This window comes from Salvelinus namaycush, chromosome 5 (genome assembly GCF_016432855.1).
Source record: "Salvelinus namaycush isolate Seneca chromosome 5, SaNama_1.0, whole genome shotgun sequence".
NCBI classification, from domain to species: Eukaryota; Metazoa; Chordata; class Actinopteri; order Salmoniformes; family Salmonidae; genus Salvelinus; species Salvelinus namaycush.
In genome coordinates this window covers 52,892,861-52,907,207 of record NC_052311.1, presented here as the reverse complement: position 1 = coordinate 52,907,207, position 14,347 = coordinate 52,892,861, and the positions used below count along the sequence as shown (strand labels likewise).

Sequence of the window (14,347 nt, the reverse complement as noted above, 5' to 3'; positions counted from 1 at the left end):
AACCAATGCGGAGATTTGCTGTTTACAGTCAGCTCCGAATTGTACGGTTGATGACAATAAGTAGCTAACACTGTGACAGCATAGTGATTGGAATGCAATCAAACTGTTGGACATTTGTTCATCAGTAGAATTCAATAGGCTTAACTAGCTAATAATAGCGGTCGGCTATTTTCCACTTATATTTTCTTAACCACAGGGACACTGAACAAATATTAAAATGGTCATCATTACAAAGAAATTGAAGACCTTTGAGGTCGTTTTCTATGATCCTACTAAGGCTTTCTACTCCAGTGGTGATAAGGTAGCCGGGAATATTGTGGTTGAGGTGTCCGAGGTGACCAAGGTGTCCGCTATGAGAGTGTTTGGAATTGGATGCGCAAAAGTGGAGTACGCGAAAGGAAAGCACAGATGCCGTGAAGACATTGAATATCTGAAATACGAAGATACCGTTTATCTGGACCACCAGCCTAGAGGTAATATTACAAACCTAAAATATTCAAAAAGTACATGTCTTTGTCTCGAATGTGAATATAGCCATTCAAAGCAGTCGGCAGGCTACACCCGGTGTCATCCAGCTTTTATGCACTGTCACTAGTTGGCTACTGCAGTCTGCGAGTACAGTGCACTGCGCAAAAATGGAGAATGAGAAATTATGCTTTATAGACTAGCTATATGTTTTATTTACATACGTCTATGTTTATGGATGATCAAATGCGCCAGTGGTGGTTGTTATTGGCCCATAAGCACTAGAAGTGGACCAATGGTGTCCTGTGGTCTACAGTGGATTGCACAAATAGACCAAAATATATTAAACTAAGAGAGATTGGCTAAATTCATAGTTTAATGAATGGACCATAATGTTTTTCTCTCGTCCTCAGATTCCAATGGCTCGGTCACTCTCAGACCAGGGAACAGATATGAGTTCATGTTTGGTTTTGAGCTGCCACATCCTGGGTAAGCATCAAGGACTGTAAAAACCTTGTTGTTTGTTTCCTATAAAGGCATAGCATTATGTGGTAATGACAGCATCCCACAATTAAAATTCCTCCTGCTTTTGTCACAGGCAACTGGTGTCGTCGTACAAGGGGAAGTTTGGCTGTGTACAGTATTATGTCAGGGCCGTGATGGAGAGGCCTTCCCAGCCTGCCTTGCAGTGCGAGAAACACTTTGAGGTGGAGGAGCCCTTGGACGTCAACACCCCTGACCTCCTGGTACATAACAGCTCATTCACATCATCATCATTATCACCACAAGGAATAATGCCACTTGATAGTTATTACATTATACACATTGCTACTTGACAGTGATTGTATTATACACCTTGTTCTCCTGAATGAGCCATGTAATGATGATGCGTGGCTTAATAATGTTAATGACAATTGTATAACTTTGCCATAACTAGCTATACATGACAGATTATAAGGTGTGGGTGGATGGTGTTAGGCTTGATGGTTGACTTGCAATCAACATGCTTGGTGATTTATGTTTAACTCATGTTAATGTTTCTCATTGTTTCTCATCCAGGCTCCAGCTGCAGGTACGAAGGAGAAGAAGCTCACCTGCATGTTCATCCCAGATGGACATGTGTCCATCAGTGCCAAGATCGACCGCAAGGGCTTCTGCGAGGGCGAGGACATCTGCATCAATGCCAAGTTTGAAAACACCTGCTCACGTATCGTGGTGCCCAAGGCAGCCATCATGGTCAAGCACACCTACCAGGCCAATGGCAGGACCAAGGTCCTGGGGCAGAAGCTCTCAGTCGTGAGGGGCAACCATATCATCTCGGGCATGTGTGACATGTGGCAGAGCAAGACCATCCGAGTGCCTAGGCTCAAGCCCTCACTCCTGGGGTGCGACATCATTCACGTGGACTATGCCCTCAGGGTGAGTCATAAACTTGAGACAACTTGTTGCTTGATATAGGCTAATACCATAAACCTCACATTGAAAATGATTGAAAGGACTTGTGACCTAGGAATGACATATCTATCTATCCATCAGATCTATGTCCATATTCCCGGCAGTGACAAGGTGTTCCTAGAGTTGCCCCTGGTCATCGGGAACATCCCCTTCAATGGCTTTGGCAGCCGCACCAACAGCATGAGCAGCCAGGCAGAGTCCCTGAACACCCCCTTCAGTAGCTTTGGGTCGCTGCGCCTCCCGTCACAACCCCCCAGCTACAGCAACATCTCCCGCGACTGCCGTATCGACTCCCCCCTCACACCGCTGCTGGTCAACTACGACGCAGATGAGGATGAAGGACTGTTCATGCGCGCCCCCGAGATTTGGTACCCTCCTCCCCCTGCCTACTCCGAGGTAGGGAGATGGAGAATAAAAGATAGACATTTAACAGATATAGTCAGTTACTAGTGAAAAGTGAAGCAGATAGCACTGAGTTTGCACTGTTGCAAATGTGGTCTAATTGTTTTCTTTCCAACTTTCTCTTTCTTTCTTTCCAACTTTCTCTTAGGTCGATGAGGATCTCAAACAGCAAGGGCCATGTTCTTCGGGTCTGCTGAACCACGAGTAAGAGTTGCAATTAATCCCCGTTGTAGTCTAAGCACTGGTGGTTAGCCTTAGTGAGATCGGGGAACGGACTGGTGACTGGTTAAAGAGCAGCACAGCTGTGAAGCTGAAGACTCTTTCAAGGAACAGAACTGAGATGTGGACTTGAGAGTCAAGTTGAAGTGAAATTCAGGTTGAATGAGTATGGATTGTAGATGTTGGTGTCCACTCCACATTCACTATCACCATTGCAGTCTTCAGAAACTGATCGTTCTACAGTTGAAGTCGGAAGTTTACATACACTTAGGTTGGAGTCATTAAAACTCGTTTTTCAACCACTCCACAAATTTCTTATTAACAAACTAGTTTTGGCAGGTCGGTTAAGACATCTACTTTGTGCATGACACAAGTCATTTTTCCAACAATTGTTTAGAGAGATTATCTCACTTATAATTCACTATCACAATTCCAGTGGGCCAGAAGTTTACATACACTAAGTTGACTGTGCCTTTAAACAGCTTGGAAAATTCCAGAACATTATGTCATGGCTTTAGAAGCTTCTGATAGGCTAATTGACATAATTTGAGTCAATTGGAGGTTTACCTGTGGATGTATTTCAAGGCCTACCTTCAAACTCAGTGCCTCTTTGCTTGGCATCATGGGAAAATCAAAAGAAATCATCCAAGATCTCAGAAACAACATTGTAGACCTCCACAAGTCTGGTTCATCCTTGGGAGCAATTTCCAAATGCCTGAAGGTATCACGTTCATCTGTACAAACAATAGTACGCAAGTATAAACACCATGGGACCACGCAGCCATCATACCGCTCAGGAAGGAGACGTGTTCTGTCTCCTAGAGATGAACGTACTTTGGTGCGAAAAGTGCAAATCAATCCCAGAACAACAGCAAAGGACCTTGTGAAGATGCTGGAGGAAACGGGTACAAAAGTATCTATATCCACAGTAAAACGAGTCCTATATCGACATAACCTGAAAGGCCGCTCAGCAAGGAAGAAGCCACTGCTCCAAAACCGCCATAAAAAAGCCAGACTACGGTTTGCAACTGCACATGGGGACAAAGATCATACTTTTTGGAGAAATGTCCTCTGGTCTGACAAAAATAGAACTGTTTGGCCATAATGACCATCGTTATGTTTGGAGGAAAAAGGGGGAGGCTTGCAAGCCGAAGAACAACATCCCAACCGTGAAGCACGGAGGTGGCAGCATCATGTTGTGGAGGTGCTTTGCTGCAGGAGGGACTGGTACACTTCACAAAATAGATGGCATCATGAGGGGGGGAAATTATGTGGAAATATGAGGCAACATTTCAAGACATCAGTCAGGAAGTTAAAGCTTGGTCACAAATGGGTCTTCCAAATGGACAATGACCTCAAGCATACTTCCAAAGTTGTGACAAAATGGCTTAAGGATAACAAAGTCAAGGTATTGGAGTGGCCATCACAAAGCCCTGACCTCAATCCTATAGAAAATGTGTGGGCAGAACTGAAAAAGCATGTGCGAGCAAGGAGGCCTACAAACCTGACTCAGTTACACCAGCTCTGTCAGGAGGAATGGGCCAAAATTCACCCAACTTATTGAGGGAAGCTTGTGGAAGGCTACCTGTAACGTTTGACCCAAGTTCAACAATTTAAAGGCAATGCTACCAAATACTAATTGAGTGTATGTAAACTTCTGACCCACTGGGAATGTGATGAAAGAAATAAAAGCTGGAATAAATAATTCTCTACTATTATTCTGACATTTCACATTCTTAAAATAAAGTGGTGATCCTAACTGACGTAAAACAGGGAATTTTTACTAGGATTAAATGTCAGGAATTGTGAAAACTGAGTTTAAATGTATTTGGCTGAGGTGTATGTAAACTTCCGACTTCAACTGTATGTCTGTCTGTAACCCTTTAGTCATTCCATGGTAGTTCTGTACTTCAGTGTGTTCGAGCATTTTGACAGTTGACATATTCTCTCAGAGGAATGAAACAATGTTAGAATTCACATCCATACATTGAGTGTGCACAGCTATCATTTTAGGTCAGACAGATACAATGCTGTGACCAATGCTGTGACCAGTGAAGGGATAGAAAGTTTCAATTTTATATTCTGTTGCACTTTATGTTAATATCATTGGCTCTTAATTAGATCATAAAAAATGACATATTTTTGTATTCATAAAAGTCTTCCAGATTATACTAGGTCATTTTACAATAATGTTAACTCAGTGGTTTATGGAAGAAGAGAGTGACTTTTTTCATGGTAATGACCAAGCTTGCCGAATTGGAATGATTAAATGGGAGATCTACATTATGTTTTGAATTTGGGTATGTGAAAATGCGAGAAGTATTTTATATGAGGAGAACCTATTGGTAGGTTTTCTATGCAAAGAGAAAATATACAATTCTGAATTGTTTTCCTGTCTCTTTGCCTTTCTTATATTTGCTTATTTTCAAAGTCTGAAAAATTATTTGTCTCCAAAGACTCTAGATTTGACCTTAGGTAAATGAACAAATTGGAATGTGTTCTGGTTCTATTCCAGCAAGGTTGTCAATTCATTTGACCAGAAAGTAAGCCTTGTCCAAGCCAGAACGGCAGGAGCCTATCTCCTGTTTCTGTAGCATGAGGCAGTTTGATGTAGAAGTACATCTCGGACAGGACGCTAGTCTGTTACAGGGCCATACCCCAAATCCATCTCCTTAACACTGAGTACCAAGCAAGGAGGCATCAGGTCCCATTTTTTGGCGTCTTTAGTAAGACTCAAACCCCCAACCTTCCAATATCAGGGTCGACACTCTAACCACAATGCCACTGCAGTTTACCAATGGCCCTTCATAAATTACCTCTCAGCAGAGGGGCTGCATATTGACACTGTCATTGTCACGCCCTGATCTGTTTCACCTGTCTTTGGGCTTGTCTCCACCCCCCTCCAGGTGTCACCCATCTCCCCCGTTTTCCATTGTATATTTATACCTGTCTTCTCTGTTTGTCTGTTGCCAGTTAGTTTTGTTTCATCAAGCCTACCAGCGGTTTTCCCTCTGTTCCTGTCTCTTTGTTTTTCCCGGTTTTGACCTTTTCTGCCCGCCATGATCCTGAGCCTGCCTTCTGTCCTGTACCTTTGCCCCACTATTCTGGATTATCGACCTCTGCCTGACCTGAGCCTACCTGTCATCCTGTACCTTTGCCCCACTACTCTGGATTATCGACAATGGGAAGCAGAGAGCAACACTTTAGTAAATAAGTCACTTATTCATCCTTACTAAACAGTAACTCATGGAAAATTATATAATTATTGAGCTGACAGCAGGGAATCTGATGATACAAACATACCTGCTGTGAATGACCTGTTAGGTTAGGTGAACCACAGTTCATCAGCAGAATGAAATGTTGATGAGGTGTTATTGTTGTAGTTCACTGACCATGAACTGTAACTCATGACCAAATTACATACATTGATACATTGAAATGTCATAAATTCAAACTGCTCAGATGTTTTTCACATGGAACACAAACATCGCTTTATTATTGACTACATAAAAAATGTTCAAATGATAGAACACTTTTTTATTCCCATAAAGTTGTTACAGTTTCTGTAAATATCAAAGAGCAAGAGAATATAAATTGCGCTTATTCAAATACCCCAGAATATATTAAGGAAGTATAAGTGCACTACATGACCAAAAATATGTGGAAACCAGTTGTCGAACATCTCATTCCAAAATCACAGGCAATAATAAGGAGTTGGTCCCTCTTTTGCTGCTATAACAGCCTACACTCTTCTGAGAAGGCTTTCTACTAGATGTGGGAACATTACTGCGGGGACTTACATCCATTCAGCCACAAGAGTGTTAGTGAGGTTGGTCACTGATGTTGGGCGATTAGGCCTGGCTCGCAGTCGGCATTCCAATTCATCCCAAAGGTGTTCGATGGGGTTGAGGTCAGGGCTCTGTGCAGGCCAGTCAAGTTCTTCCACATTGATCTCGACAAACCATTTCTGTATGGACGTCGCTTTGTGCACAGGGGCATTGTCATGCTGAAACAGGAACGGGCCTTTCCCAAACTGTTGCCACAAAGTTGGAAGCACGGAATCGTCTAGAATGTCATTGTATGCTGTAGCATTAAGATTTCCCTTCACTGGCCCAAACCATGAAAAACAGCCCCAGACCATTTTGGAACTTGCAAGTGAGTGTTGCAACTGGGGACAGACAATTTTTACACGCTGTGCACTTCAGCACTCGATGGTCCTGTTCTGTGAGCTTGTGTGGCCTACCACTTCGTGGCTGAGCCGTTTTTGCTCCTAGACGTTTCCATTTCACAATGACAGCACTTACAGTTGACCAGGGCAGCTCTAGCAGGGCAGGAATTTGACGAACTGACTTGTTGGAGAGGTGGCATCCTATGACTGCCACATTGAAAGTCACTGAGCTCTTCAGTAAGGCCATTCTACTGCCAATGTTTGTCTATGGAGATTGCATGGCTGTGTGCTCGATTTTATACACCTGTCAGCAACGGGTGTGGCTGAAATACTTTTGTATGTATAGTGTTTGAAAATAAAGATCTCAAGAAGAATTAGGGGAAAGGTTGATCAGCAGATACTGTATATAAAGGAGAGTGATGGAAATGAACAGATAGGCTGACCAAAATAACCCAGTGCATCAATCTGTCTCTCTCGCTCTCACACAGACACACGCACACACAGTTTCTGATTAGCTGGAAACAATTTGGGACCAACCCTATGTGAGTTGACTTCATGTGGCACAGAAGATCCAGTGTTACTCTTAGGTATTAGCTAGGTTGTGGATGGCATTGAGGTGATGTAACACACTCTAACTGGACAGGACAAACGTGACAGGCTCTGTACACTATAAACCATGGTTATGATAAGCAGGGAAAACATGGATACTTATGGGTCATCTGGAAACAACACTCAGTAGTCCTAACATAAGATAATATATTGTTTATTAGTCCACATGAGATGGACATTTGTCTTCTGCTTTTATCCAACCCCCGACACACACACACACACACAGAAACACACATTAGGTTGGAGAGGCTGGAGGAGAGGACAGCCGCAGTGCAGTTCCCAATGAGCAGTTTAGGGGGTTCCTTGCTCAAGGGAATATGAGCATTGGGTTGCCCGGCTCATTCCCCCCTCCCATCGAGGCTACTGCTGGCATTCATGTAGCACTCTCTATGCATGCGTTAGCCTGCAGAGCAGGGGGCTGGGGTGGTGGTTAATGACAACCACACCAAGTTGGGTAGCTGGCAGCAAGCCACCAGAAACCCAATGCTGTTGTTTACTTACTTCTACAGCTGTTCGCAAAGAGCAACCCCTCTCAAAAAAGCATCTGTGTCACTCTCTCTCTCTCTCTATTTCCTAGCTGCTCTGCTATCTGTCTGTTGAGGGCCCACCAACTCAATGCTATCCCAAAGGATCTTGCCAAGTAGGTCGTTGTCACAACCCCCATCTACCTCTAGAGCATGGCTGATGCCGACCTAAACCCTACACCACTAGGATTTGTTTTAAATTGTATTTATTTATTGAACCTTTATTTAACTAGGCAAGTCAGTTAAGAACAAATTCTTATTTACAATGACGGCCTACCGAAAGGCAAAAGGCCTCCCGCGGGGACGGGAGCCTGGGATTTAAAAAAGAAATACAATATAAATATAGGACAAAACACACATCACAACAAGAGACACAACACTACATAAAGAGAGACCTAAGACAACACCATCACAAGGCAGCAAAACATGACAAAACAGCATGGTAGCAACACAACATGACAACATGGTAGCAACACAACATGTGGTCCCGTGTGGCTCAGTTGGTAGAGCATGGCGCTTGCAACGCCAGGGTTGTGGGTTCAATTCCCACGGGGGGACCAGGGTTCAATTCCCACGGGGGGACCAGGATGAATATGTATGAACTTTCCAATTTGTAAGTCGCTCTGGATAAGAGCGTCTGCTAAATGACTTAAATGTAAATGTGGTAGCAGCACAAAAACATGGTACAAACATTATTGGGCAAAGTCAACAGCACAAAGAAGGTAGAGACAACAATACATCATACAAAGCAGCCACAACTGTCAGTAAGAGTAACCATGATTGAGTCTTTGAATGAAGAGATTGAGATAAAACTGTTCAGTTTGAGTGTTTGTGTTTGAATCTCAACGCATGATTTGGCACCAGCTGCCTTTTGACCAAATATGGAACTACATTATTTTTGGAAACCTGAATGCATCAAAACAATTATATTACACACAGAGAGACACACATACGTACTAATAAAGTTAATTCAATTTCCCTTGAACTGTTAGTATGAGTTGCAGCATAATGACACACTTCTCATATCAACGAGTACATCCCACTGTGATAAAATGATAAGCTGACACCTCTCGATATAGCACAAGCACAGAAGATCAAACTTAGTTGGGGTCTAATAATATCGCACTAACTTTTGCTCCCATGGTGAAAAAGTCCTCTGGGGTCCGTTGGATAGTGTGTTTATATAACCAGCTAAGCTTCGAACAGCGCCCTAACTTGCCTCATTGTGACAGGTCTCCCGGCTCGTCCATGTTGCCCACTTGAACCACTGCTCAATCATAGCCGTACTGTGCAACACAATGAAAATCAGTTGCTCTGACAAAGACAATTTGTTGAAACGCTTTAGTTTGTGTGCTTTTAATCTCACTTATATCTTGTATCAATTGTCATTCAGTACTGTTGCAGTCTATATGGCCGAAAATCAACCTTCCATCCATTTTGCATTTTAAGTGGGTTTGACTTATTCACTCACACTTAACATCTGCCCTATATGATTTAAAGGTTTTGGCTTGTTACAGATATAGGACAGTATGCATGCACTCTAGCGTACTTCTATTTCAGCTACCCTGAAAGCAAAGAGAAAGAGATGGTCAACAAAACCCGTTAAATATAGGCTAACTTCTGCAACTTCGTCCAAAGGTTTAACATGAACTTCAAAAAAAACAACAGCTCTTCAAAGGCCAACCATTTCATTCAGGGTCTCTTTGAGAGAGCTGGGTTGATTTTGCTTCGACCTGGCTTTGCCTTCGTACAATGCCCCTACATACTCTTTTCAAAGGCACTCTATTTCCCCCTCACCCATGATATCACCTTTCTGTGATCATGAGCCGTCCTCATTACCCTATTGGCCATTAGTTCCAGTCACGTAGTCTATGATTGATGGATGTCTAATTTACATGAATTCAGTGTGGGATGATGATGACATGCGTGGGATGATGATGACGTGTGCTAGAGGTCATGAAATGTTATCAGAAGTATGTGGTAACATTTCACAACTCATAGTACAAAATTCAAAACAGATCATCAAAAAGGCTGTTTTTTTCCTAAACTTTAAGCACATCAATTGACTAAGTACAACACACAAAATCACACAGTAACTTTTTCACCAAACCTGAATCAGTGTTTCATCTACGCCGAAATACCTTTCATATAAGGTAATTGCCTCTCACAATACTTCTCATATGATTCTCTTCTCATTTGTTTAAATACATTTGACCATCACTTAATCCAACTTCGTTTAATGGCTAATCACTTAACCGTTTGGTAAACCTATAGACTTTAAACTGGTTTGTCTACTATATATGGATTTTGAGAACTACAGAAATAAAATATGTGTTTGTAATGTATAAACATCTAAATGATATGTAAGATACATGATAACCATACATAATGACTACTCGTTATTGCTAATTGATTTCACATAGTGGTAACCACAGTTGGTCACTGTTATGAATTTTATGTATAATGACTAAATTATGTATACATTTAAAGTAATGATAGGACTATATCTAACAGAATTCTACCCAGTCTCTGTATAATGATGAAGAATGTTTGTCCATAAGAAAGAGGTACTGTTAGCAGGCAAGGAACTGTGGCAGACAACTTGTGACCACTGTGAAACTGATAACAGGGAAGGAAGTCTCCCCACCTAGGGAGGGGAGAAACCTTGGGCTTGCAGTAGATTTTGTAACATGTTGCAGGATGTGATAAGCAATGTATGCATAGGAGAAGACTTGTAAACTATATTGTCATTGTCTGAGAGGAGGAGGGACATTTATGATGAAATAAGAGGTATATAAACCAATGTACATGTAATGATTGGCAGAGCTCTCGTAAATAAACGTTGCTGACTATTGTAGACTGGCCTCTGTCTGTTTCATTTCAACAAGAATCGTACAAATTCTTGGTAACAGACCGAGTAGTTCAATTGAAGTTCAGTTTATGAACATTGAGAACATAATTCTCGCGACAGTCACCATATAAAAGTGAAAACAAGCAATTTCTTTCAACATAGAGCATGATAGACAGGAATGGAGAGGAAGAAATCAAAGAGCGCGTGGACAAGGGGCCCATCAGAGAGGTCAAAGAGGTGGACATGGGCCCTGTCATAGAGGTGGACATCAGAGAGAAGGAGGCAGATGGCTGGGAACTGTTGTGTCTAATGAAGTCCGGGCCATCGTTGTTGACCATGTGGTAAGAGGCCTTACCATGGCAGAGGCTGCCAGATTAGTTCACCCAATCTGAAAAGATCAACTGTCAATTCGATCATGAGAACATTTAGCCAAGAAAACGGTTAAGTCTGCAGGATATGCACTATGCTTTACCATTATTTAGAGTAAATTACATATTGTAATGCATGTGAATTCAGAAAACATGTTACTCTGTTCTACCCTCAGAATTGACAGAAGACCCCATGGTGGTGGCCGTGTGCTGACCGACCAGCAGGAGTGGGCAGTGGTGGAAATGGTGAGGACCAGGAATGACATACGGCTGTCTGAAAAAAAGCAGGCCACAGAAGAACGGTGACACCTTTGCCAATGTGGCATCCATCCAGCCTACCGACAATCGCCTGCCTCTTGAAGAGGCACCAGGTCTCTATGAAACACATTTACCTGGTGCCTCTTGAGAGAAACAACGACCGGGGGAAACAACTGTGGGCCGAGTGTTCAAGTACAGCAGTATATACTATTGTATTACTATTTGATGCACATGCTACTTCACAATATCATATTGAAACTACACTGTAAAAATAACTAACCAAAATATATTTGTGGCCTGCTGGAGGTCATTTTGCAGGGCTCTGGCAGTGCACCTCCTTGCACAAAGGCGGAGGTAGCGGTCCTGCTGCTGGGTTGTTGCCCTCCTACGGCCTCCTCCACGTCTCCTGATGTACTGGCCTGTCTCCTGGTAGCGCCTCCATGCTCTGGACACTACGCTGACAGACACAGCAAACCTTTTTGCCACAGCTCGCATTGATGTGCCATCCTGGATGAACTGCACTACCTGAGCCACTTGTGTGGGTTGTAGACTCCGTCTCATGCTACCACTAGAGTGAAAGCACCGCCAGCATTCAAAAGTGACCAAAACATCAGCCAGGAAGCATAGGAACTGAGAAGTGGTCTGTGGTCACCATCTGCAGAACCATTCCTTTATTGGGGGTGTCTTGCTAATTGCCTATAATTTCCACCTTTTGTCTATTCCATTTGCACAACAGCATGTGAAATTTATTGTCAATCAGTGTTGCTTCCTAAGTGGACAGTTTGATTTCACAGAAGTGTGATTGACTTGGAGTTACATTGTGTTGTTTAAGTGTTCCCTTTATTTTTGTTGAGCAGTGTATATATATATACACACAGTATATATGCATTTTCACAAACATTAATGTAATAATGTACCTGGTCGTTTTTTTAGCATTCATTTTGATAAGAGCAAGAAATGTATGTACCATTAGCAAATATTACACAGCCCCTGGTTTCTCTTAGAAAATTTGACATTGGAATAATTTAGCAGAATGGACAGTGAAACAACCACTTACCACAATCATTGCAAGTCACAACATAATCAATGGAGCTATATACTGTAGATGAATAAAATATACTGTCAAATATAATAGATTTGAAATATCACTTATAATGAAGTGACGTAATCGTCACTGAATGACATATTACTGAATTGCAAAGCAAGAGTGACTATCTACCTATCCATGTTGGGGGTCGCCGACTATCCCGCACCACCAGTCCTTCCTGAGCCCAGATTTACTCAGCTTGAATTCAACACCAGAGGAAAAACATGTCGTATAATGATTGGTGGTTCCTCAGAATGGCTATGACCTAGGTGATATTTGTGAACAGCACTGAAATATGTCATAATACTGAGTTCAGTAAAACAATAACTATAATGCAGTAATAGTGATAAAGGATACAAAGCTACTCAACTGGGGATAAACACCCCCCCATCTGTCTTCAAGTTGGCACACTTTTCATTTTCACCCATGAACTGAACATGCACTCATCTCATGTTTTCAGGAATATTACAACCACTCACAGTCAAGATTCTTCACAAGTTGACGTCTAATGCCATTGGATGTGCCATAGTGTTCATTAGTACAGTCATTGGGACATGTGTGTTGATTTTTGTATGGGTGAGGGTGTATTCCATACATTCTCTACACCCTGGCTACTCTTCACACTGCTGCATGCTGTACACATTTGACAGTGACAGATGGCAGTGACCCTCTCTGCTGTATACTCCTTTTAGAACATTTTATGAGACAAAGTTTATAATCAACTCACCCCCCCTCCCCCTGAAATTACAACACATTGCAAGAAACTAACTGATTTTGTATAATACAATCTTAGTCAAAACAGGATATCAAGAATGACACACACAACACATGCACACACTGAGGACATCAGGGAAGCCTTGAAGTCTGGATTAAACACTGAATTGTGAGTGCCAAGACCAGAACAAATTGCAGACTTGCAAGTTCAGGATAGACAAAATGAAAGATGTGCTCAATCTACGTGTACACATTTACAATGTTGTTACTTGACTATGTGAACATTTATTGCAATTTAAGGTGACCGGAAAAATGACCGAATACAAACAGTGTAGCTATTCCCTCCGCAAGACAATCAAACAAGCTAAGCTTCAGCATAGAGACAAAGTAGAGTCGCAATTCAACGGCTCAGACACAAGAGGTACAGTATGTGGCAGGGTCTACAGTCAATCACGGATTACAAAAAGAAAACCAGCCCCGTCGCGGACCAGGATGTCTTGCTCCCAGACAGACTAAACAACTTCTTTGCTTGCTTTGAGGACAATACAGTGCCACTGACACGGCCCGCTACCAAAACCTGTGGACTCTCCTTCACTGCAGCCGACGTGAGTAAAACATTTAAACGTGTTAACCCTCGCAAGGCTGCAGGCCCAGACGGCATCCCCAGCCCCGTCCTCAGAGCATGCACAGACCAGCTGGCTGGTGTGTTTACTTACATATTCAATCAATCCTTATCCCAGTCTGCTGTTCCCACATGCTTCAAGAGGGCCACCATCGTTCCTGTTCCCAAGATAGCTAAGGTAACTAAGCTAAACGACTACCGCCCCGTAGCACTCACTTCCGTCATCATGAAGTGCTTTGAGAGACTAGTCAAGGACCATATCACCTCCACCCTACCTGACACCCTAGACCCACTCCAATTTGCTTACCGCCCCAATAGGTTCACCGATGACGCAATCCCAACTGCACACTGCCCTAACCCATCTGGACAAGAGGAATACCTATGTGAGAATGCTGTTCATCGACTACAGCTCAGCATTTAACACCATAGTACCCTCCAAACTCGTCATCAAGCTCGAGACCCTGGGTCTCGACCCCGCCCTGTGCAACTGGGTACTGGACTTCCTGACGGGCCGCCCCCAGGTGGTGAGGGTAGGTAACAACATCTCCACCCCGCTGATCCTCAACACTGGGGCCCCACAAGGGTGCGTTCTGAGCCCTCTCATG

General features: G+C 42.8%; 1 protein-coding gene across 1 annotated transcript; it reads left to right on the top strand.

Moving 5' to 3' along the window:
- Window positions 1-217: 217 nt before the first annotated feature.
- Window positions 218-2,795, top strand: LOC120047650 (thioredoxin-interacting protein-like). The gene is made up of 6 exons (XM_038993196.1): window positions 218-473; window positions 879-954; window positions 1,064-1,211; window positions 1,525-1,884; window positions 2,002-2,316; window positions 2,471-2,795. Exons 1-6 carry the CDS (start codon window positions 218-220, stop codon window positions 2,528-2,530), a joined length of 1,215 nt encoding a protein of 404 aa, XP_038849124.1. The 3' UTR covers window positions 2,531-2,795.
- The last annotated feature ends 11,552 nt before the right edge of the window (window positions 2,796-14,347 follow it).

Bases quoted from the DNA above. Each gene is read 5' to 3' on its own strand.
- LOC120047650 (XM_038993196.1), top strand. From the start codon at position 218: ATGGTCATCATTACAAAGAAATTGAAGACCTTTGAGGTCGTTTTCTAT. The intron at 1,885-2,001 runs GTGAGTCATAAA...TCTATCCATCAG, and splicing joins ACGTGGACTATGCCCTCAGG to ATCTATGTCCATATTCCCGG. The intron at 2,317-2,470 runs GTAGGGAGATGG...ACTTTCTCTTAG, and splicing joins CTCCCCCTGCCTACTCCGAG to GTCGATGAGGATCTCAAACA.